Source organism: Nannobrachium achirus (genome assembly GCF_963921795.1).
Source record: "Nannobrachium achirus genome assembly, chromosome: 23".
In the NCBI taxonomy this organism is placed as follows: Eukaryota; Metazoa; Chordata; class Actinopteri; order Myctophiformes; family Myctophidae; genus Nannobrachium; species Nannobrachium achirus.
Window position 1 is genome coordinate 199,483 of NC_137830.1, and position 24,179 is coordinate 223,661.

Below are 24,179 nucleotides of genomic sequence, written 5' to 3' on the forward strand. Positions count from 1 at the left end.
ACATCAAAAAAATGACGTTAAAACGACATAAAAAAAATGACGTTAAAACGACATCAAAAAAATGACGTTAAAACTACATAAAAAAAATGACGTTAAAACGACATAAAAAAAATGACGTTAAAACGACATAAAAAAAATGACGTTAAAACGACATCAAAAATGACGTTAAAACGACATCAAAAAATGACGTTAAAACGACATAAAAAAATGACGTTAAAACGACATAAAAAAAATGACGTTAAAACGACATCAAAAAAATGACGTTAAAACGACATCAAAAAATGACGTTAAAACGACATAAAAAAAATGACGTTAAAACGACATCAAAAAAATGACGTTAAAACGACATAAAAAAAATGACGTTAAAACGACATCAAAAAAATGACGTTAAAACGACATAAAAAAAATGACGTTAAAACGACATCAAAAAAATGACGTTAAAACGACAAAAAAAATGACGTTAAAACGACATCAAAAAAATTACGTTATAACGACATCAAAAAAGTTACGTTAAAACTATGGAAGCGAATAGCTGACGTTATTCAAATGAAATGGCAAATGCGAAAATGAAATTGAAATAACAGAATTGCTTTTTCATTTTCAGGAAATGGACGCATTTTTGGAGACAAAAATTAATGTAAAATGCAATGGTGTTTACATTTTACATATACAGGTGCTCATTCTATGACTAAATTAAAATTATAAATAAAAGATCATTTGAATTTTAATTTAAAAAAATGACAGCTAATTTGTTGACAATATTAAAATGAAAATGCAATTTTGAAAATGATAATGAAATACAGAAATGCTTTTTAATCTTCAGACAATGAAAGCATTTTTTTAGACAAAAATGAATGTATAATGCAATAGCATTTCCATTTAATAAAAGGTCCTTTGATTTAACATTTTCAATAAAGGCCACGCTAAATAATAGACCATATTAAAATGAAAAAGCTACTTTGAAAATGTAATTTAAATAAGGGTAATGCTTTTTATTTTTAAGCTAATAGATGCATCTTTTGAGACACAAATGAATGTATAATGCAATAGCATTTACATTTCATCTCCATGTGTGCTCAATCTATGACAGATTGTAAAAGCAAACGCAAACCACATTGCTATTTCATTTTCAAATTGTCGCCGCTCATACCCTGACATAATTCAAATGGTCCTTTGGCTAAAGTGATGGCGCAGGAAAGTGACGTCATAGGAGTAATCCTTCAACGCTGCCTGCTTATAACCTTGACGTACCCAAACCGTACAGTAGGTGGCAGTGTGTACACGTACAGGACTGCAGTGCAGGTACGGTCTGCCCGAGCTGGGGGTCTATATGCGTATTTATGAATATGAAATGTCGCTTAAATATTAATATGGTAGGCCTAATAGCTCTTTTCATTTAAAAAAATAAAATATGGAAGTTTAGCTTTGGGATTTATGGATATGGAATATAGCTAAATTGAGCCTTCAACAAGGGGGTCGGTCTGTCAAACAAGTCTATGAAGCTATATCTATGAAAAGGTTTAATGTCTATAATTTTATAAATGTGGGGGTCCCTACCTCCCCTCTTCCACCTAGGGGGTCCTTGGCATGAAAAGGTTGAAGACCCCTGAATTAGACCTACCATTTAATCAGCCTTCTACTGTTCCAAATGTTGTCATCATTTCCTGTATGAGTGGTCTCCTGATTTGATGAAACCTGTGAAAAATTAATCTTTTTTTTCTGTTCACTCAAAAGCCAGACGAAACACTATACAGAATTAGAGATCTATACAAAAATGTGATGTGAAACACATCACATAGGTATGGTGATTGTGCTGAAACGATAACCTTTGTTGCATATAAAACCAATGAGCTTTTATGTCTTTTCACTCGTGTGGTGTGTAGTATAGTATGGAAGCTAAAAGCAGTAATTAAAATTAAATTGCAAATTTGTGTAGAGCATTCACTTATGAAAAACGAGAAATGAAATGTGGGGATCCATGGTTTCTATGAATTTAGGACTTGAGGAACCCCAATCAAGGGGCTGAAGTTCTGAAAATAGGCTATTTATAGTTAAACTAGATAAAACTATGCCAAACATAGCTGATCTACAAGCTCTGACAATGTAGATTGTGATGCACTGTGAGCTTGTAGACAGGCTATTTTAGACAGGCACTTGTTAAAAGACCGATATGAGTGCAGGATCAAGAGGTTTTTATTTAAAAGGGTTAGGTCAACACAATTAATTACAAATACATTTTATATTTATTGCTGAACAAATCATGACATTTCTTTTGATGTACAGTGCTAAATTGCATAGGTCTACAGGAACAATACTAAATTGTATTTCTGTTCCACCAGTTCAACTAATTAATTTTTAAGATCATCATTGCTGTTTTTATTAACAGGGGCAAGTGATTTATTAACATTAGTTTCCCCGTATTAAGAAGAGTGCTTTAATAGACAGAAATTACGTTTTCAGGTGGGCAAATAAGTAGAGAAAGACCATTTATCAGCCTTCTACTGTTCCAAGTGTTGTCATCATTTCCTGTATGAGTGGTCTCCTGATTTGATGAAACCTGTGAAAAATTAATCCTTTTTTATGTTCACTCAAAAGCCAGACGAACACTATACAGAATAGAGATCTATACAAAAATGTGATGTGAAACACTCTAGGTAAGGTAAACGCAATACATTGTACTTGTGTGGGCAAGTGCAAGGACTTCTGAAGTTTCTACTAGGAAAAGTGTTACGTGTAATATCCAATCCATTACAGTTGCATTCTTATAAAATCCAATCGATTCATATCGTTTCATCTCCGGCACCCTTAAACTATAATCTACACTTCAAGTGGTTAACTGCTGCACTGTAGCATAGTAGATGTCAGGTGCATCTAATAAGGGGACATTGGGGTTGGGTAATCTGGCGATGTCCTCTGCGGTAAGATGTCGCTGCAGCTGCACTTCTGGGACTTGAAGTAGTTCTCCTTCACCTCCAAGGTCATCGTAGGCATAGGGTCCATTCCAATCAACTCCATAATCTGCCTCCACCTTGTAAGACAATTAGAATGCAAAGTTCATTGAACTTTTGTTGTTTCAGCAGACATCAAATATATAATTCTCCAAATGTCTGAGTGTCTGTTTGAGTGTCTGTCACAACGTTTCTCCTTGGTGGCTGGAGCAATTGATTTTAATCTGCATCACCATTAGCATGATGCCCGTTTGTCACTTTCACAAATCGTATGCTGTATATTATTAACAAATGGTCAAACTCTTTTTTCTGCTATACCACCAAAATGTGGAAAGCCTTACCGAAGGCCATAAAGGAGTGTGGATCACTAGCATCCTTTAAAATTGCCCTGAAAAAAACACTTACAGGCAGCAGCTGTTCGCAACTGGTAAAAAATTAACCTAGCCCAACCCTACCCTCCCCTGCCCCTTCTTTGTATATACTTACTTACTGTTTAGACTCTTTTTTTTTTACATATCTACTGAATAGTACTGTGTTGTATTTGTCTGTCATTCAAAGTTATGAGATACTTAGATGGTTTCCATTCTTACATTGATGCTCCTACATATTATCATGCAAGCAGTTAAAGTTACTTTCCATCCCTCATATACTGTGTGCAGTGCACACCCAATACCCCACACACTGCACATCATAGCTCATATCTTCGAAAGGGTAAGGACTAGTGATACTAGGACCGGTTCACCTCTGGGACAACCAGATCTTATTTTATTGTTGTTTGGGGCGCGATCAACACAATCCTGAGTTATTTTTTTAGTTCAATCTGTGTTTTTAGATATATTTTTATTTCAGCATGCATCAAAGCATCATATGATGCATGAATCAATATCATGCTACAAAGCATCATATGACCAGTTGTAGCATGCTGAAATACTAAAATATCTAAAAACACAGATTGAACAAAACAAAACAAAAAAAGAACTCAGGATTGTATTGATCGTGTCCCAAACAACAATAAAATGAGATGCTGGTTATCCCTGATGTGAACAGGTCCTATAACCGGTCCTATAAGTATCTCTACTCATACAGGTATTCAGACTGCAAAAACGAAAGGGCTGCGACATCGGGACCGGATCGCAAACAGTGCCAAGAGTTTACTTTTCTTTGTTTTTATTAGGATGAGAAAGAAGGAGGCTGGAGAGGCAATAGCACCCAGTTGCGGACTCGCAGACATTATAAGCGTTGATAAGGTTGCTAATATACTGTACCTGTAGGCCAAAATTCACAATAATGGTTCCTAAAACATCAGGTTGTTACACACCTGATCCGGGTCTTCAAGGTTTCTGTAGCGTGTCCAAAGTCGGTATGGAGACTGGCTACCTTCGGTTCTCAGGCCGTGACGGTTCCAGGCCTCCTTAAAGAAATCTAGTTGTCTCTGCAGTTGAGGGAGAAACGTCCAGTGGAGGGCAAAAAGATGTGCCTCGTCATCAGGATTCAACATCCCTTCTCTCTCAAGGTTACGGAAGAGAACATGGAACACATCAAGGACTTGAATGTACACATCTCTCCATAATCTCTCAACCCTACAAAGACAATTTGGATAAGAAAAAGATAGTGATGAATATTGAGTGACAGTACAAAACAAATTAAGCACTTTGGAGTGATGTTTCAAGTGTTAGGCCTTACGAGTGGTCTGAGTGTAATTTAAAGGGTCAGGACACTTTATTCATTCATCAGAAATCAGATAATGAAAAGAAATGTAAAATGTAGCCGTGGTTCATCATTTTATTCTGAAACTAGCCACAGAATTAGAATTCCAAATACCAAAATAGAAAATCGCTGTTGCAGGTGTAAAAACTGAAAGCATCAAGGTTCTGCAACTTAGTGGCATATTTATCACTTCTACAAAGAGCCATCAGTATTAGTAAGGGAAAGTTAGCCGAGTATTAAACCAATCTGGGAATTAAATCTAAATCAATATCTTTCTTCACACATGTGTTCATAAAGGTGTCTACTATGACCTCTGAACTTTCTCAATCACCACTCCCTTCGGAAACTTTGGGGGAGCCAATCAAAGTTGGGGGTATCCCGAGGGCCTGGGATTTAAGGGGGGAAAATAAAAAATTGCCAATATGAGCGTATGAGGTGTGTAATTAGGGTATTTTGGGGCTGCTGAATCCAATGACTCCTAGGCCATAAAATAGGCCACAACAAACTACCTTTTTGTGTCCACGAGACATATAAGGCAGCACTTGTTTTTTTATTGAAGGGGGTTATAGGAGCAAATGCATAAGCCTTGATATAAGATGCCATGACCCTCCCTCTCAATTGGGGGGAAAATCAATGACCCTCCCCAGGCATAAAAAAAAAGATTGACCCTCCCCTAACAACATGACATTTACCACAGTAAAATTATGCCTAAAACCTCAACTTATTGTTAGGGCTGTCGAGAAGATTAATCATACAAAATAATTGCTGATGAATCTTTATCCATCACAATGTTTTTTGTCCTGGGCATGACGTTAAACTGCATCCGATGGTGGGGGCTTGGACCTAGGGGACAGAATGAGGGTACCCCAAACCACTATTACCTCCGGGCGGCCTCTGGCGAAGGCCGAGTACCTGACAGCTCCCCAAACCAGGGTTACGGTATGGGCAGGAGGGACTCATCAGCCATGGCAGGCAGCCCACCTAGGAGAAGGACACTCTGAAATAAAACCAGGACTGCGAGGCTTTGCGACCCACAGCCCTTAACCAGCATTGTAAAGCCCAACATGAAGAGTCAAGTCATTTCTAATCCTATACTTCCAGCGGCGGGAGTCCGCAGGAGCTTGGCAGCGGACTGTAGTGCTGGTCCTCCTCAGGGGGGACAACATGACGACTGGACCCCAAACCTGCAAGGGAGGGCTCAGTCTGAAAACAGCACACGGTCTAATGCAATTTTGCGTTGCAGAAAACCATTTATCATGGGAACCTTCAATGCATGTACGGTCAGAGAAGATGGGAGGTTGGAGGAACTCACACACTGTGTGGAGAGCAGAGGAGTGGAGATCCTAGGTGTCCAGGAACACAGAAGGGTGCACGAGGACATTAACATCAAATACCACAGGGTTGAGAGTTACACCTTTGTCACCTCCTCGGCATGGCGGAACGAAGCTCAGGCAGCAACCGGAGGTGTGGGGCTACTGTTGAGCCCTAGAGCACGCAAGGCGCTCCGGAAAACCCACCCCTTTTCAGAGCGGATCCTCATTGCAGAGTTTGGCGGCAACCCAGTAACAACCATCATGGCAGTGTATTCACCCACCAACGTGTCGTCAGCCGAGGATGCAGAGAAGTTTTACCGGGACCTAGCAACGGCAGTTCGTAGCGTCCCTGCTCACAACTTTCTTGCTATTCTGGGTGACTTTAATGCCAGACTCGGACAAAAGGACGCCCCCTATACATTCCACGAGGACACAAACCGGAATGGAACATACCTTGCTGCCCTACTCCTGGAGCAAGAACTACTGGCTGCAAACACCATGTTCAGGAAAAGAACAGGCAAAAGATGGACCTTCCAGGACCGACCTACTGGTATGAGGCGTCAATTAGACTACATACTCGTGAGGAGGAAATGGAGGAATTCCGTCCTGAACGCGGAACCCTACAACACCTTCAACTCTGTGGGTTCGGACCACCGGGTGGTATCCATGAGAGTGCGGCTGAGCCTTAGGGTCCCAAAACCGACCCCTAGGGTACGCTATGACTGGAGGGCATTCTCCGCAAACCAAGAACTGCAAGCCCGATATGCAGCAGAGTTCAGGGACCACGTTCACATCCAAGAGGTAAAGGAGGATCCAAGCGCAGGTTACATCAAGGTCATGGAAGCACACGTCGCAGCAACAGCGAGGTGTGTACCGGTGGTGCAGAAGACCAGAGGCCCTGCAAGATCGAAGCACCCGGATGTCATATCAGCGCGTCAGAAAGTAGAGGAAGCACACCGTGTATCTGATCAAGACCCGTCCGCAGAACAACGCGAGAAATTGAAAGAGGCCAAGCGACGTCTCTTCGCGGAATATGATAAAATCAAGGGAGAGGAGCTGATGCAAAAAGTCCACAGAGTGGAAGCTGCTCATGGGGAATACCAGTACAGCGAGTCATGGAAGGTGATCAATGAGATGTGTGGAAGGAAAAGACCTAAAGAGGGACAGGTGGCAGGAAACAGCCCAGAAGAGAGAGTGAACACCTGGTTCACTCACTTCAGGAACCTCCTCGGCACACACCAGACAGTGGAAGGTGCTGAGAGGGACGTACCTGTAGTCCTGGGTGATCTCAACATTGATGATGGCCCTTTTACATCACGGGAGTTTGCCGAGGCAAAAGCCTCCCTTAGGCAAGGGAAAAGTGCTGGACCTGACGGCATCCCCCCCGAGGTAATCAAGCACTGCAATCTTGATGACTTCATCTTGGAGATCTGTAACCAGGCACTAGTGGAGAACATCATGCCAGAAATATGGTCTCTCTCCCACATCATCCCGGTACCAAAATCCGGAGATCTCTCAAAACCGGACAATTACCGTGGTATCAGCCTGACCTGTATCATTGCGAAAACGTTCAACCGCATGATACTCAACAGGTTAAGGAGCGCAATTGATCCCCACCTCAGAGAAAACCAAAACGGATTCCGAGAGGGGAGAACCACCTTAGCCCAGATCCTTGCGTTGAGGAGGATCATTGAAGAGGTAAAGAGGAACAATCTATCTGCGGTGCTATGCTTCATCGATTTCAGGAAGGCCTTCGACTCTGTCCACAGAGGAATGATGATGAAGATACTCAAGGCCTACGATGTTCCTCCAAACCTGCTCCGAGCCATTGGGACCATGTACACGGGGACGAGAGCCCAGGTGACAACGCCGGACGGTAGCAGCGAAGAGTTCAACATCCAAACCGGAGTGCTGCAGGGAGACACCCTAGCCCCCTTCCTTTTTATAGTTGTGTTGGACTATGCTCTGAGACAAGCTATGAGAGGAAAGGAGCAGGAGCTCGGCTTCACCATTACACCCAGAAGGTCTACGAGACACCCTGCCCAAACCCTCACAGACCTGGACTACGCCGATGACATCTGCCTGCTATCTGACCACGTAAGGCATGCACAAGAGCTCTTGACCAGAGTGGAGTTGGAGTGTGCTAAAGTTGGCCTCAGGCTAAATGCAAAGAAGACCGAGGTCATAGCCTACAACATCCCCCAAGAACATCTGCCCCTAACAACAACAGAAGGTACTGCACTAAAGGAGGTCACTGACTTCAAGTACCTGGGCGCATGGGTCGGCTCCACTGAAAAGGACCTTAAAGTGAGGAAAGCACTCTCCTGGAGAGCTCTTAACGGCATGACCAGTGTGTGGAAATCCAACCTCCCCAGACACATCAAGATCAGTTTCTTCTCTGCAACCGTGGAGTCCGTTCTCCTATATGGCTGTGAATGCTGGACACTAACGCAAGCCCTACAGAAGTCCCTGGACGGGTGCTACACCAGAATGTTAAGGGTGGTGCTGAACATCAACCAGGACGAGCACATTACCAACAAGCGTCTGTACGGGGAACTGCCAAGTGTATCAGAGAAGATAACAGTCAGGAGGATGAGACTAGCTGGACACGGAGAACTCCCAGTCAAAAGGCTTGTACTGTGGGAACCAGCACACGGGCGCCGATCAAGGGGACGTCCCACACCTACCTACGTGGACGTACTAAAGAAAGATGCTGGAGCAGAAAGCACAAACGAGCTGTCCAGATGTATGGAGAACCGAGATGACTGGAAACGACGATGGAGGGCTCGTCTGAGGACGACGTAGAGAGAGAGTTTTCACATCAAACAAAGTAGCCTAATCACTCAAACCTATGTGTGACCAAGTTTAACATCTTAGAGCGCACTGTGAGATGACAGATGAGTGCACTGTGAGATGAGATCTTTTTGTTTTTAACATCTTAATGAAGAAGGTAGAGTGCACTGTGAGATGAGATCTTTTTGGACAGATGCAACATCTCTAGCACGAGCTCTCCCCCTCTGCTTTTTGAGAGAGAGCGACTGCATCCACACCACACGCACACGCACACGCACACGCACACGCACACACACACACACACACACACACACACACACACACACACACAAAGCATCTGCGTCTCAGTCTAACAGCCGCCTCTCCTAGTTGAACGAGAAAGAAAAAAAAGAGAACGATTAAAATGTTAGAGAGGGACTAGTGGAAAAGAGATCAACCTAGTTCCGTTTGGGTGTTGCGCTCTGAAAATAGCAGATCTACAAGCTCAGAACGCGTCGGGCTAGACGAGCTGCTGTTGAACTGTCTACTGACGTTTTCTTTCCCAGTTTGGCGTATTGTTGTGGGCGGTGTAGATTTGTTGTATCTGCGAAGCAGGCCGCTGCCTGCTGCTGCTACTTGTGCGTGCGGCTGTGTGCCAGGGACGTGCAGAGATTGTTAGAGAACCAGGGGCTGACATTTCTAAAAGAGGGCAATTTTTTCATCCTAAGATGCTGCATTCAAGTTCAGGAGCTACATTCAGGTAGGCCTATGGCACGGAAAAGGGCGTTTGCATTTCTTTCACCATAGTAAAAACTGCATTCATGGTCTGGAGAGGGCACTTTTTACAGAAGGATAAAAGGGAAGGGGCCCAAGCCCCCTTTGATGTCTATGAGCATGTGCACATGTATAGCACCCACATGTGCTAGTGTGAATGGGTCTCTTGCACGTCTCTCGCACAGCGGGACACACAACACAACCCAATAATCTTCAAGACTGAGGATCGTTTGTGTAGTATAAATGCTCATACGATCTGATTAAATAATCATGAAATCTGGTCGTGCACAAACTTTTGAGAGGGTCTCTCCGCTCCGTGCTCATAGCTCAGCTGTACCATTGATGAGAAAGCAGAGGGGGGTATGATTGACTATTGTATTTTACTACAGCGTTCCCTAATTAAATAATAGTATTATTGAACGGAACGCTGTAGTAAAATTTATATAGGCCTATAAAAACCCGGACTATAAAACCCGGACCAAAAATACCCTAATTACACACCCGATATGCACCTATTGGCAATTCTTTAATTTTATCCCCTTTAATCCCAGGCATCCCGATACCCCCGACTTTGATTGGTTCCCACAAAGTTCCCCAAGGGAGTTGTGTGATTGAGAAAGTTCAGAGGTGATAGTAGACACCTTTATGAGTTCAGAGGTGATAGTAGACACCTTTATGAACACATTTGTGAAGAAAGATATTGATTTAGATTTAGTTCCTATATCCAAGGTCAGATTTGTCTCCGGTAGTACTTTTGTCAAGCAAAGCCTGACTTCTCCCCCTCCTCTCATACAAGCACAGTAGCCACACACACAGTTGTGAGCTTGTACATCGTCTATTTCATGTGTTCGGCCCTGTACGACTAAGTATACATTCACTATTGAGTAAAACATGATCTGTGGATCTGTTTACTTCTTTTGATGTGAAATTATGTTATTGAACTGTACAGGAGAACTAAGCTTTGTCTCATGTGCTCTAAATCGATGTAGAAGCCAGCAGTTTTCTTAATCATATACTTAGTAGGGTAATACTAACTTGACCGGGGTAGGATCTGTTTACTCCAAATCTCTTAGCCACATTTTTGAAATAGAACATCTACAAGCTCACAACGAATCAGCGATTTTCAGAGTATGTTCTCCCACAATAGGGATGCCATCATGCCAGTGTTCAAGTGGTTAAAACACAGTACTGTTAAAAACGCACCGTTGGTTATGTACACTCCTTCCTGTAATGTGCGAGTTCCGGTTCAGACCCCGGTTTTCCATCATGAAATGGGCGACCTCAACGTTTTCACCACCCTGTTTGATTAATTGAAGAATGTATTAGTTGTTTGCATGAGAAAAAGTACAGTTTCATAACAGTACAAATCACTGGTACAAGGTCAACTAAAAGGAGATACTATTAAGCTTTGCTGCGTATTTACACAGGAACCACTTCATGTACCTCATATAACGAACAAAATCGGACAAAAACATTTTTTCCCCCTGTGCGCGCACATCATGAGCACACACGCAAATCCCAAAGAAGCATACAGAGCTCCTGCACCTTTTAAGCACTGTGGGTACCTTGTCGGAGCGCACACGAGATGGTAAACCATATCTGTTGACAGCGCCAAGGAAACTCTCAAGTACTGTAGAGGCACGGTTGTTTGTTGCAGCAGACAGGAAAACAATCAAACGACTGAAGCTGTCTATTCCTGCATGAACCACAAATCTCCAACTATTAATGAAAAAAAGACACAGTACATTCATTACAGATTATAACTATATTTGACAGACACAGCTTTAAAACAATCTGAGTCTCTTAAACCATAGCGTGGCACCAATTGAGCTTGCAGATCTGCTATTTTTGAAAGAATAAACATTTTTGCAAATCTTTGAGTATATATTTTTAAACTGAACTTTTCTAACTCAAATATTTGCTTCTGGGGGTCCCTGGTACAACATATATTGAAATGGGTTTCTGTGGCCAAATACATATATTAATACTCTCAGATAATGTAATGCTAGTATTCAGACATGTAAAACTACTGAAAAGAAAATACCGGATTAATTTATGGTTTCCATCTATGTGCCACATTGCATTTGGTGCTGGAACAGAATATTGCCTCCGTCTCAGTGTGCGATTGGCCATGGCTCTCAATTCTGTGCCATCTGGATCCACTCTTCTTAAAGAATCACGCACTCTTGGAACTATTGGGGAGGAAAGAAAGAGATTCTCACCCTGGTGGACAAACAAGCATCATAAAAGGTGCAGGAAGTAATATTCTTGTTAAACTAAGTATTAGATTGCACTATATTCCCATAGTAACTAGTAGACACCTCAGGGCGACATGCGATGGCCATCTGGCCAGTAATGTATATCGGACCAGCTACCCCTGCATGATGGTCAACAATTTCAAGTCAAAGCATGCCCATATATGTAGGCTGAAGAATTGGTTCTCTCTCCTGGATGGTTTGTTAAAGGATAACTCCGCCCTAAATAACACCTAGGCTCATGTTCCTACTTATATTGATCCCAAATGACTGTCCAATGTCCATGGTGTATATTAGCCAACAATGCCCCTGTTGTCCTATTTCCCTAGCTGTCTAGATAGAGTGGAACCCATAAGCCTATCGCTTTTACACTATTTGGTGCGATCCACTCTATGCCATGAGAGCTGCTGGGGAAACTGGACAACAGGAGCATTTCTGCCTAATAGACCCCATGGACAGTCTTTTGGGATCAATATAAGTAGGAAAATGAACCTAAATTTGAGTTGTGCTTTAAGGAATGTATTCAATGTTGGCTTATCAGAACACAGAAAGGAGAGTGAAGAGGGTTTAGGCAGCTCAAAGGCATGTTGTAGGCACAGGGTGCTACAGGCATGAGTTTGCAGTAGGCCATTGACTGGTGGTATAGTATAGCACTGAGTGTGACTATATGTACGCCCCCCCCCCCCCCAAAAAAAAAAAACGAAACAAACAGTTTGCACACCCACCCATCTAGTCTGTGCACACACACACCACATCTCATCTTAGCTGTCCATCGTGTACGATGATGACGCTTGCTCCGGGGTAGGGTGGGGAGGGGGTCAGGGGGGTTGTCGTTGGTGCCACTTGATGTGGCTGTCGAGGCCGATGCGTGAGCCGCACATCCGTCCGCAGATAGGGCAGGGGAGACCCGTCGTTGGGGGAATGCCGGCTTCTCTCCGGTGTCGCTGGGCACGCTTATCTGACCGCTTTCGCTGGTTACTGTCGCTTAACTGTGAGACTGCCCTTGCACAGGTGACCCGCCACGCTGAGCGGTCAAGTGCCAGGGTCTCAAGTTGCGTGGGGTTGATGGCAGCACATTTCAAAAGGTCCTTGGTATAGTCCTTGTATCGCCTTTTTTGTCCACCGGCGGCACGCTTTGCGTTGTGTAGTTGGCCGTAGAGGACTTGGCGGGGCAGGCGGTGGTCAGGCATGCGGATGGTGTGTCCTATCCACCGTAGGTGTCTTTTGGCCACGGCTGCTTCCATACAACTGGATTCTGTGCTGGCCAGAATTTCCGTGTAAGGGACTCTGTCTTCCCAGGATAGGCCAAGGATTTTCTGAAGGCAGCGGATGTGAAAGGCCTCCAGATTTTTTAAGTGCCGCCTATATGGAGTCCATGTCTCTGCCCCATATAGCAGTGTAGAAACACATACTGCATTGTAGACAGCGACCTTGGTGCTGACCTTCAGGTTGCGGTTTTCGAAAACCCTGCTGCGCAGGCGTCCAAAGGCCGATGCGGCTTTGTTGATGCGGGTGTTTATTTCGGAATCAAGGGAGCAGTATGAGGACAGTGTGGAGCCAAGGTAGGTGAAGTGGTCGACTGTTTTGATGGGGACACCGTTTATATGGAAGCTGGGGGGTGAAGAGGGATGGGTTGTGAGTTGGGACATGACTTCAGTTTTCTTGATGTTGACTTGAAGACCAAAGGACTGGTACAGAGTGGAGACTGTGTTGAGGGCATGCTGCATGGATTCTGGGCTGTGTGCTAAGATTGCGCAATCATCGGCATACTGCAGCTCACAGATTTGGCAGGTCTTTGTCTTGGTATGGGCCTGGAGTCGTCGGATATTAAAAAGACTTCCATCAAGGCGGTATTGTATTTGAACGCCGTCTTCGTGTCCCAGGGCACGGTGGAAGAGGGAAGTGACGGCAGAGAGGAGGAGATTGAATAACACTGGTGCCAAGACACAGCCTTGCTTTACCCCAACGTTTACCCCAAAGAACTCTGACTGGAGTTCTCCCGTGAGTACTCTGGCTTTCATCCCATCGTGCAATTGCTGCAGGACAGAAAGAAACTTGGGTGGTACCCCAAGTTTGGAGAGTTGTTTCCATAACATCTCACGGTTGATGGTATCGAAGGCTTTGCTGAGGTCAATGAAGGCAATGTGTAAATCTTTGCACTGCTCTCTGCACTTTTCCAGTAGCTGTCTTAAGACAAAGACCATGTCTGTGGTGGATCTACTCTTCCTGAATCCACATTGTGTTTCCGGGAGAGCAGCTTCTGAGATGTGCTCTACCAGCCTGTTGAGCATAATCTTAGCCAGCACTTTTCCTGCGATGGAGAGGAGAGATATTCCACGACTGTTCCCACAGACCGCTCTGTCGCCTTTGTTTTTATAAATGACCACAATGTTGGCATCCTTCCAATCCTGTGGGAGGGTCTCATGCTCCCAGATGTTTGAGATCAGTAGGTGTAGGCGGCGCGTGAGTAGGTACCCTCCGCGTTTGAAGACCTCTGCCGGGATTCCATCGGGTCCTGGACTTTTATTGTTCTTCAAACCCCTAATGGCTTGGCGGGTTTCTGAGTATTGTGGTGGAGAATCAAGGTGCATGAGAGGTGGAAGGTCTGGGAGTGTGTCCAGAATGTGGGGGTCAACAGGGTTATTGTGGTTGAGGAGAGTCTCAAAGTGATTTGCCCAGCGACCAAGGATCTCGTGACGATCCTTATGAAGAGTGGATCCATCATCTGAACGGACAGGGGCAATTGTCCGCTTCCTGGGGCCGTATAGAGCTTTGATGGCATCATAAAAGCCCTGGGTGTTGTTGCAGTCTGCAAAGTGTTGGATCTCGTGAGCCTTCTGCACCCACCAGGTGTCTTCCATGCTCCGTAGAGCGCGCTGGGTCGCAGATCTTGCCGCAGCAAAAGTGGCTTTCAGGGTGGAAGATCCAGGGCAAGACAGGAGCGCTTTATGTGCTTGGTGTTTTGATTGAAGAAGCAACCGTATTTCAGCAGAGTTGCTGTCAAACCAGTCCTGGTGACGTTTCCTTGAGTGACCAAGCGCTTCTGAGGCTGCACTGTGGATGGCATGACACAGGACAGGCCAATCAGTAGATTCCTCAGGAATCTTGTCAAGGTTTCCTGCAAGGAGACGTCGAAGGTTGCTTTGGGTGGTGGGGCTATTCAATGCTGCGCAGTTGAGTTTTTTATTTGCAGCTGTCCTTGGATGACGGGGTTCAATGTTCATGCGGAGCTTGGATCTGACCATGCGGTGATCGGTCCAGCACTCTGCTCCACGCATGACTCTGGTGGTGAGCACGTCCCGTCTGTCCTTTTGACGGACAATTACATAATCCAGGAGGTGCCAATGCTTTGAGCGGGGGTGCTGCCAGGTTGTTTTGAGCCTGTTCTTCATCTGGAAGGTGGTGTTAGTGATGACCAGGTGGTGTTCTGCACAGAGGGAGAGGAGCCGCAGCCCGTTGTTGTTCATTTTCCCCACTCCGTGTGGGCCAATAACTTTATTCCATACCAGGTGCTCTGTGCCCACTCTGGCATTGAAATCTCCCAAGAGTATGAGTTTGTCTGTGGTCTGGGTTTTCTGTATGACAGAGTCAAGAGCCCGGTAAAAGTCCTCCTTGATGTTATGCTCAGCATCAAGAGTTGGTGCATAAGCGCTAATGAGGGTAGCGAAGCGTCCCTTTGTAAGGGGAATACGCCATGTCATTAGCCGTTCATTGATGCCAATGGGGGATTCTGGGATGCACTGCAGCAGCTGGGACTTCACGGCGAAACCGACCCCATGGATTCGGCGAGTGCCTTCAGGAACACCCTTCCAGAAGAAGGTGTAACCTCCACCAACCTCTGTCAGGGAGTCCTCGCCATGTAATCTGGTTTCGCTGAGTGCTGCGATGTCGATGTTATACTTCGCAAGTTCCAGGGCCACAAGTGCTGTCCTACGGTGGGGCCTTTCAGATGTTTCAGCTAAGTCCAAGAGTGTGCGCACGTTCCACGATGCGACACATAGGTTGCTATTTATCTTTGTTTTTGTTTTTGTTTTTCGACCACAAAGGGGGATGCTCCGACGGGTGCGGTAACCCGTCCGGAGTAGGAGAAGCAGACAATTTTTGGACCACCTTTTCTAGGTCCTTCCCCTGTTCAGGGGAGAGCAGTGTGGGGCTGCTCTGTCACAGTGGAAGCTGCCGAGGTGACGCGCTGCTCCATCCCGCAGTCACTACGACCATCACTCCACTGCCGCCTGTGTGCATGGTTTGACTAGGCACTCCCAGCCACATCCTTAGCCTGTGCCTGCCGCCATTCCATATCGCCACAGGGCTTCTTGGGGGGTTGGGGGGTTGGGAAGGGGGGGGGGAGCAAGAAGCTTGCGCATAGGTAAGGATTAAGGTGAGGGTGTGGGTGCGCAATCCTCACTCCCACCATCTTCACTCCATCAGGTGGATTCCAGTGGCATGAGAGACCCATGACGACCTTCAGCCTGGCTGGAGTTGCAGGGGACTGCCGGTGATCCAGTATTTCGGACTCCGCCAATGCCTGTCCCCAGGTGCAGATTTCATTTCGAGGTTTACTCCCCTAGCCAAGGCACCCTCCCAGGTTAACCCACATGGCAGTGGGGCAGTGGTATGATGGTGGGGCCCACTGCTACCTCTGTTGCAGCCTTCATCCGCCTTCAGTGCTGTTGTGACTCCTGGTGTCATCTTCCGCCACTTCCTTGTGGTACCCCAAGTTTGGAGAGTTGTTTCCATAACATCTCACGGTTGATGGTATCGAAGGCTTTGCTGAGGTCAATGAAGGCAATGTGTAAATCTTTGCACTGCTCTCTGCACTTTTCCAGTAGCTGTCTTAAGACAAAGACCATGTCTGTGGTGGATCTACTCTTCCTGAATCCACATTGTGTTTCCGGGAGAGCAGCTTCTGAGATGTGCTCTACCAGCCTGTTGAGCATAATCTTAGCCAGCACTTTTCCTGCGATGGAGAGGAGAGATATTCCACGACTGTTCCCACAGACCGCTCTGTCGCCTTTGTTTTTATAAATGACCACAATGTTGGCATCCTTCCAATCCTGTGGGAGGGTCTCATGCTCCCAGATGTTTGAGATCAGTAGGTGTAGGCGGCGCGTGAGTAGGTACCCTCCGCGTTTGAAGACCTCTGCCGGGATTCCATCGGGTCCTGGACTTTTATTGTTCTTCAAACCCCTAATGGCTTGGCGGGTTTCTGAGTATTGTGGTGGAGAATCAAGGTGCATGAGAGGTGGAAGGTCTGGGAGTGTGTCCAGAATGTGGGGGTCAACAGGGTTATTGTGGTTGAGGAGAGTCTCAAAGTGATTTGCCCAGCGACCAAGGATCTCGTGACGATCCTTATGAAGAGTGGATCCATCATCTGAACGGACAGGGGCAATTGTCCGCTTCCTGGGGCCGTATAGAGCTTTGATGGCATCATAAAAGCCCTGGGTGTTGTTGCAGTCTGCAAAGTGTTGGATCTCGTGAGCCTTCTGCACCCACCAGGTGTCTTCCATGCTCCGTAGAGCGCGCTGGGTCGCAGATCTTGCCGCAGCAAAAGTGGCTTTCAGGGTGGAAGATCCAGGGCAAGACAGGAGCGCTTTATGTGCTTGGTGTTTTGATTGAAGAAGCAACCATATTTCAGCAGAGTTGCTGTCAAACCAGTCCTGGTGACGTTTCCTTGAGTGACCAAGCGCTTCTGAGGCTGCACTGTGGATGGCATGACACAGGACAGGCCAATCAGTAGATTCCTCAGGAATCTTGTCAAGGTTTCCTGCAAGGAGACGTCGAAGGTTGCTTTGGGTGGTGGGGCTATTCAATGCTGCGCAGTTGAGTTTTTTATTTGCAGCTGTCCTTGGATGACGGGGTTCAATGTTCATGCGGAGCTTGGATCTGACCATGCGGTGATCGGTCCAGCACTCTGCTCCACGCATGACTCTGGTGGTGAGCACGTCCCGTCTGTCCTTTTGACGGACAATTACATAATCCAGGAGGTGCCAATGCTTTGAGCGGGGGTGCTGCCAGGTTGTTTTGAGCCTGTTCTTCATCTGGAAGGTGGTGTTAGTGATGACCAGGTGGTGTTCTGCACAGAGGGAGAGGAGCCGCAGCCCGTTGTTGTTCATTTTCCCCACTCCGTGTGGGCCAATAACTTTATTCCATACCAGGTGCTCTGTGCCCACTCTGGCATTGAAATCTCCCAAGAGTATGAGTTTGTCTGTGGTCTGGGTTTTCTGTATGACAGAGTCAAGAGCCCGGTAAAAGTCCTCCTTGATGTTATGCTCAGCATCAAGAGTTGGTGCATAAGCGCTAATGAGGGTAGCGAAGCGTCCCTTTGTAAGGGGAATACGCCATGTCATTAGCCGTTCATTGATGCCAATGGGGGATTCTGGGATGCACTGCAGCAGCTGGGACTTCACGGCGAAACCGACCCCATGGATTCGGCGAGTGCCTTCAGGAACACCCTTCCAGAAGAAGGTGTAACCTCCACCAACCTCTGTCAGGGAGTCCTCGCCATGTAATCTGGTTTCGCTGAGTGCTGCGATGTCGATGTTATACTTCGCAAGTTCCAGGGCCACAAGTGCTGTCCTACGGTGGGGCCTTTCAGATGTTTCAGCTAAGTCCAAGAGTGTGCGCACGTTCCACGATGCGACACATAGGTTGCTATTTATCTTTGTTTTTGTTTTTGTTTTTCGACCACAAAGGGGGATGCTCCGACGGGTGCGGTAACCCGTCCGGAGTAGGAGAAGCAGACAATTTTTGGACCACCTTTTCTAGGTCCTTCCCCTGTTCAGGGGAGAGCAGTGTGGGGCTGCTCTGTCACAGTGGAAGCTGCCGAGGTGACGCGCTGCTCCATCCCGCAGTCACTACGACCATCACTCCACTGCCGCCTGTGTGCATGGTTTGACTAGGCACTCCCAGCCACATCCTTAGCCTGTGCCTGCCGCCATTCCATATCGCCACAGGGCTTCTTGGGGGGTTGGGGGGTTGGGAAGGGGGGGGGGAGCAAGAAGCTTGCGCATAGGTAAGGATTAAGGTGAGGGTGTGGGTGCGCAATCCTCACTCCCACCATCTTCACTCCATCAGGTGGATTCCAGTGGCATGAGAGACCCATGACGACCTTCAGCCTGGCTGGAGTTGCAGGGGACTGCCGGTGATCCAGTATTTCGGACTCCGCCAATGCCTGTCCCCAGGTGCAGATTTCATTTCGAGGTTTACTCCCCTAGCCAAGGCACCCTCCCAGGTTAACCCACATGGCAGTGGGGCAGTGGTATGATGGTGGGGCCCACTGCTACCTCTGTTGCAGCCTTCATCCGCCTTCAGTGCTGTTGTGACTCCTGGTGTCATCTTCCGCCACTTCCGCCGTTGAGGTCTTCGGATCGCTCTTCGTCTGGAACCTCCCCCTCGACCTTACCGCCATGGGTGACCCTACCGGAGGGCTTACGCCCCCGACGGCATCGCTCTCAGGTTCATTGGAACGCGCAAGGCTCTCCACCACGGCAAGGTGGCGACCCGTGGAGAACACACACACACACACACACACTTACTTTGCACTCGCAGTCCTCTGGCACGCAGAAATGATCCCATCATTCTGTAGCCGGTGTTGGGGTGAGCTAGATGGATTTCTGCAATAATTTCATCTAGCTCGTTGTCACTCATTTCAGAGTATGTGTCAGATACTCTGTAAAAAAAGAAAATACAACTTTCAGAAAATAATCATACGTACATATGTCGATGTATACAGTGTGAGTGAGTGAGTGAGTGAGTGAGTGAGTGAGTGAGTGAGTGAGCGAGCGAGGCGTGTGTGCGTGAGCGTGTGTGCGTGTGTACATACCAGTGGTGGAAAGTAACTAAATACATTTACTGAAGTACAGTTATATCTAATCTGTATTAATGTGATTTCTATGGAGTGGCAGTAGGCTTTGATTGAAGGCAGTAGCCTTCAATCAAAGCTACATAGGATAACCGTCAACGTTGATTGGCAGGTAACACCACTGGGCCCTGGCAAGCAAACATGGACAGTCTGAGGGTAGGTGAAATGGCTCTTCAACAGCGGTGAATCGACCAGACAGGCCTGGTGAAAAGGCTCTCCTCCACGGTGAAAAAGCCACGTGAAAAGACCAAATGCGTGGAGGCGAAAATGTTATAGGCGAAAGTGCTGGTGACCGTCTAATCCACTATGTCTCAGATCCAAATATTGTACTTATTACCAATACAATCATTTGAAAACTTTAGTTACTAATGACTTCTAAAACAACTTCATCTAAGCTATATAGCTTTAGGCGATTAAAAAAAAAGAAAAGAAAAAAAAAGTACATTTTGAATACAGGACTTACATAGCATTTCTACATTGCAGTATTTATACTTCGGTATCATGACGGTCGCACCGTCATGTTTCAGGACTAGGTATGTACATAGGCCTATACCCTATAGCCTACTTTAGCAACTCCTGTAGATTATAACTCCTGTAGAAATATTTTATTTTGAAGACGTTTTCTCTTGTGGAGAGAGAAACATCTTCAAAGTTGTTGTTGTTGTTGTTGATGATTGTTGATTGAGTATACCATGAGAAATGTTGTAGCTTATCTGTCTGTCTGTCTGTCTGTCTGTCTGTCTGTCTGTCTGTCTGTCCGTCTTTCATTCAGTACAGGAAGTGATGTCACGTGTCTTTCCATACAGGAAGTGATGTCACGTGACATCACCTAATCAAAGATCAAACCCTGGATATTCATGGCAGAGTGTTTTCTGCTGGTGATTCAGTCCGAGTGTATCAAAGGGCGCGCCAAGGCCCTGCTGCTTTACTAATTAAAATATGTTTTATGCCCATATATGGAAATTCCTATCCTTATAATGTCAATATTAAGGACATTATTAAGGATATTATGTTATCAATATTAACGACATATCTGGGAATGCCCATATTTGGTAATGTCCATATATGGGCTGTTTTTGACATAACATTGTTGACTGTCATGCAGGGGTCGACTGCAGCTTTAGCACCACACCACACCACACCGCACCACGTAAAAATATCTACGTTTTCCATTACAAAAAAGTACCCCTATCGGTAAGAAACAAATTGACCCTTTTAACTGTGATTATAATACAATATAAATTTGTATTTCAACTATCCTAATTATAATGCACTGTAATGGATTATAACTGTGATTATAATACATTATAAAGTATTAATGTATTACTATGATAATTAAAATACACTATAATAGATTATAATAGTGGTTATAACACAATAGAATCTATTATCATGTATTATATAACTATATCCTGGTGGTCTAAATGAAAAGTCAGTGAGTGATCAGTCTTTAGCGCATTTTCCACAGGCCCCACTCCACACCACTCCACACCACACCGCCCACTTGTGTCAGGTTTTCCACTACAAGGAACTGGGTAGAGTGGTGTGAAAGTGGTACTAAACAGGGTACTAAAAAGTATCCACTCTAGAGTAGGTCTGAGCTAGGCCAAACGGGGCCAAACACTTTATAGCCCCTTTTCGACTGCAGTTTTAGCACCACACCACACCACACTACACCACACCACACCACACCACACCACATACAAATATCTACATTTTCCATTACACAAAAGTACCCCTATCGGTAAGAAACAAATTGACCCTTTTAACTGTGATTATAATACATAATAAATTTGTATTACAACTATCCTAATTATAATGGATTATAACTGTGATTATAATACATTATGAAGTATTAATGTATTACTATGATAATTATAATATACTATAATAGATTATAATAGTGGTTATAACACAATAGAATCTATTATCATGTATTACAACTATATCCTGGTGGTCTAAATGAAAACCCAGTGAGTGATCAGTCATTATGAAGTGTTTGGCCCTGCTTGGCCTAGCTCAGACCTACTCTAGAGTGGATACTTTTTAGTACCCTGTTTAGTACCACCTTCACACCACTTTACCCAGGTCCTTGTAGTGGAAAACCTGGCACAAGTGGGCGGTGTGGTGTGGAGTTGGGCCTTTGGAAAATGGGCTTATAGATGAGTAACTGGTCCCATATACATCACTGCCAGATGGCCAAGACAATACCTGAGGTCGCATGTCACCCTGAGGTGTCTTACTAGTTTTCTCTACAGGAGTTATAATTTATGACTAGGCATAGGTTAATTATGTTTTTCCTATGCAAACGACCAATAAAGCAATGAGCATTCAATTCAATACATTATATTATGTATCTGTCCATACAGATGCAATATTGGTCATTTTTATCGCGATTTTGAAATGGAGGGTAATATATCATGCAAATAACATCCAAGTTGCCTGTGCTACAGTTGAGTTTCAAACTCACCTCAAGCCGTTGCTTTGCATTCTCCGATGGATGGTCCGTTCGCTCACACCAAACAGCTCTGCTATCTCCTTAACTTTAAAATCTTGAAATATATACCCCTCAATCACATCAAATGGGATATGAATAGCTGGGCGCCCTCTTACAGTGACCGGAACAGGAGCAGGCAATGTATCAACATTAAATTGATTACGGATGGTAAGGAGATTCGAGAGGGCTACTTCGTTGATGCTCGTGTCTGTGACGGCAGAATATTCTGCTAAATTCTCTATGATCTGTTCTACTCTGTCATGGGCATCGGATTCAGAAATATTATTTTGTTCAACCAGCTCAGCCAAATGAATTAAAGATTGCGCGGTCCTACCAAGGAATGCCATATTCGAGTCTATGGCGAGAGTGGCTGGGCTGAGCTAAGCGCGTTTTCTTTTCCCTTTTTTTTTTGTTAAGAGGTCAATGGAATTTCTTCCGGTGTGAGGGTGTCTGCTTATGGTGTCTGCACCGGAATACTGCCACCTACCGTTCGCCGGGCGTATGCCACGGAATGAATGAGTATACAAACCCGTAGACCTTATCATTAAACTGCACTTCAAAAGTTATTATCCCATATAGATTGGGATGAAATCAGCAGCAAACCATCCCATAGATCTGGGCCAGTTGGGCCCAAACTGATGTCTTTATTCTTGTCAATAAATATCAAACACAAATGTTTTATAACCACAGATTTGACATGATCCAATCCACAAAATACAGCCTCTGGGTGATTCCCCCGATCAATAAAGGAATCTATCTATCAATCAATCAATCAACCAATCAATCAATCAATCAAACAAGTTTATACAACACAGCTTTTGCCGCACAAGGCGGCAGTTCAATTCCCAGGAGGAGAGTTAAAGTATAATCTGATTTTCAGTAGGAATTGAATTAAAAAAAAAAAAAAATCCTTCAATTGCCTGATTTTCTAGCTCCCCCAGAAAATCAAATATTGGTTCATTTTTCCAATTTTCTAGCTTGCAAAAAAATCCGAATGTGTGTATTTTTTTCATTATTTGATTGAAAAGGGTATTTATAAGTCTAATAGTGTAATATCGCATTGTGTAATGTTGAAATAAATCTGATAGTGTAATAGTGTAATAGTGCAATAAGTGTAATAGTAGTGTAATATATTGTATTAAGTGTAATAGTATAATTGTGTAATAGTGTAATAGCGCAATCTGTGTAAATAGTGTAATAATGTAACAGGATTAATAGCGCATTACTTGTAATAGTATAATAGTTTTCATAGTGTAACTGCACAGCACAGCACTACACCATCACGCCACTTGTTTAACTGAGAGAAATCTGTTTAGAGATGCTACTAAAAAGCTGTTGATAACTGTTATGGCTGCCATAGCAACAATAAAATAATAAACTGTTGAGCCATACAACGCCCATGTTCATATAACCTTGTATATTTACCACGGAGAGAAGTACATTTAAATAATTTCATTATTTTTTCTTTCCCCTTGCCAGATTCGAACGAGTGCTATTTTTGAGCTGGCTCCCGCCATAAAAAGAAACAAACTGCCACCTAGTGGATGTTTAGTAAACCGCACTCCCAAAACTGTCTTAAAAAAAAGTACATCAACTTTAAGTGATAAAATATGTAAATAAAGAAAGAAAAAGGACACAAGGTTACTATTAAAACACTGGACATGTATTTTATTGTAAACACATTACAATATTTCAGTGCAAAACACAGAAAAGACCTGACTTTGAGGTCTCACCTCTCTTCCCCCTCCCTCCTCCAGCAATTGTGCTGCATAGTGCAAACAAAAAAGTGCAAATACATTTAAATAATACAAAAATATTAAGGGGGTGCAGATTTAAAATAAAGGGAGGACTTCAGTGCAAATACATTTAAATAATAAAAAATACAAAAATAATAAGGGGCCGCAAATTTAAAATGAAGGGAGGATTCAGTGGCACAGATGGTCTTAACAGAACAGACCTTGTACAAAACCATGTACAAAAAACAGAACATTCTTCAGGAGTCTTCAACGTGTTCAGGCCGAGGACCCCTTAGTTGAGAGATGAAGCAGGGAC

General features: G+C 44.6%; 1 protein-coding gene across 1 annotated transcript; it reads right to left on the reverse strand.

The window, feature by feature from the left end:
* Nucleotides 1-2,468: 2,468 nt before the first annotated feature.
* On the reverse strand, nucleotides 2,469-22,231 carry LOC308309145 (uncharacterized protein). Its single transcript, XM_080754621.1, has 7 exons — nucleotides 22,101-22,231; nucleotides 19,305-19,438; nucleotides 11,559-11,706; nucleotides 11,080-11,233; nucleotides 10,718-10,812; nucleotides 4,267-4,528; nucleotides 2,469-3,028 (listed from the first exon to the last, which is right to left on the reverse strand). The coding sequence occupies exons 1-7, from the start codon at nucleotides 22,118-22,120 to the stop codon at nucleotides 2,825-2,827; spliced, it is 1,017 nt and encodes a 338-aa protein (XP_080610747.1). The 5' UTR covers nucleotides 22,121-22,231; the 3' UTR covers nucleotides 2,469-2,824.
* Between the last annotated feature and the right edge of the window lie 1,948 nt (nucleotides 22,232-24,179).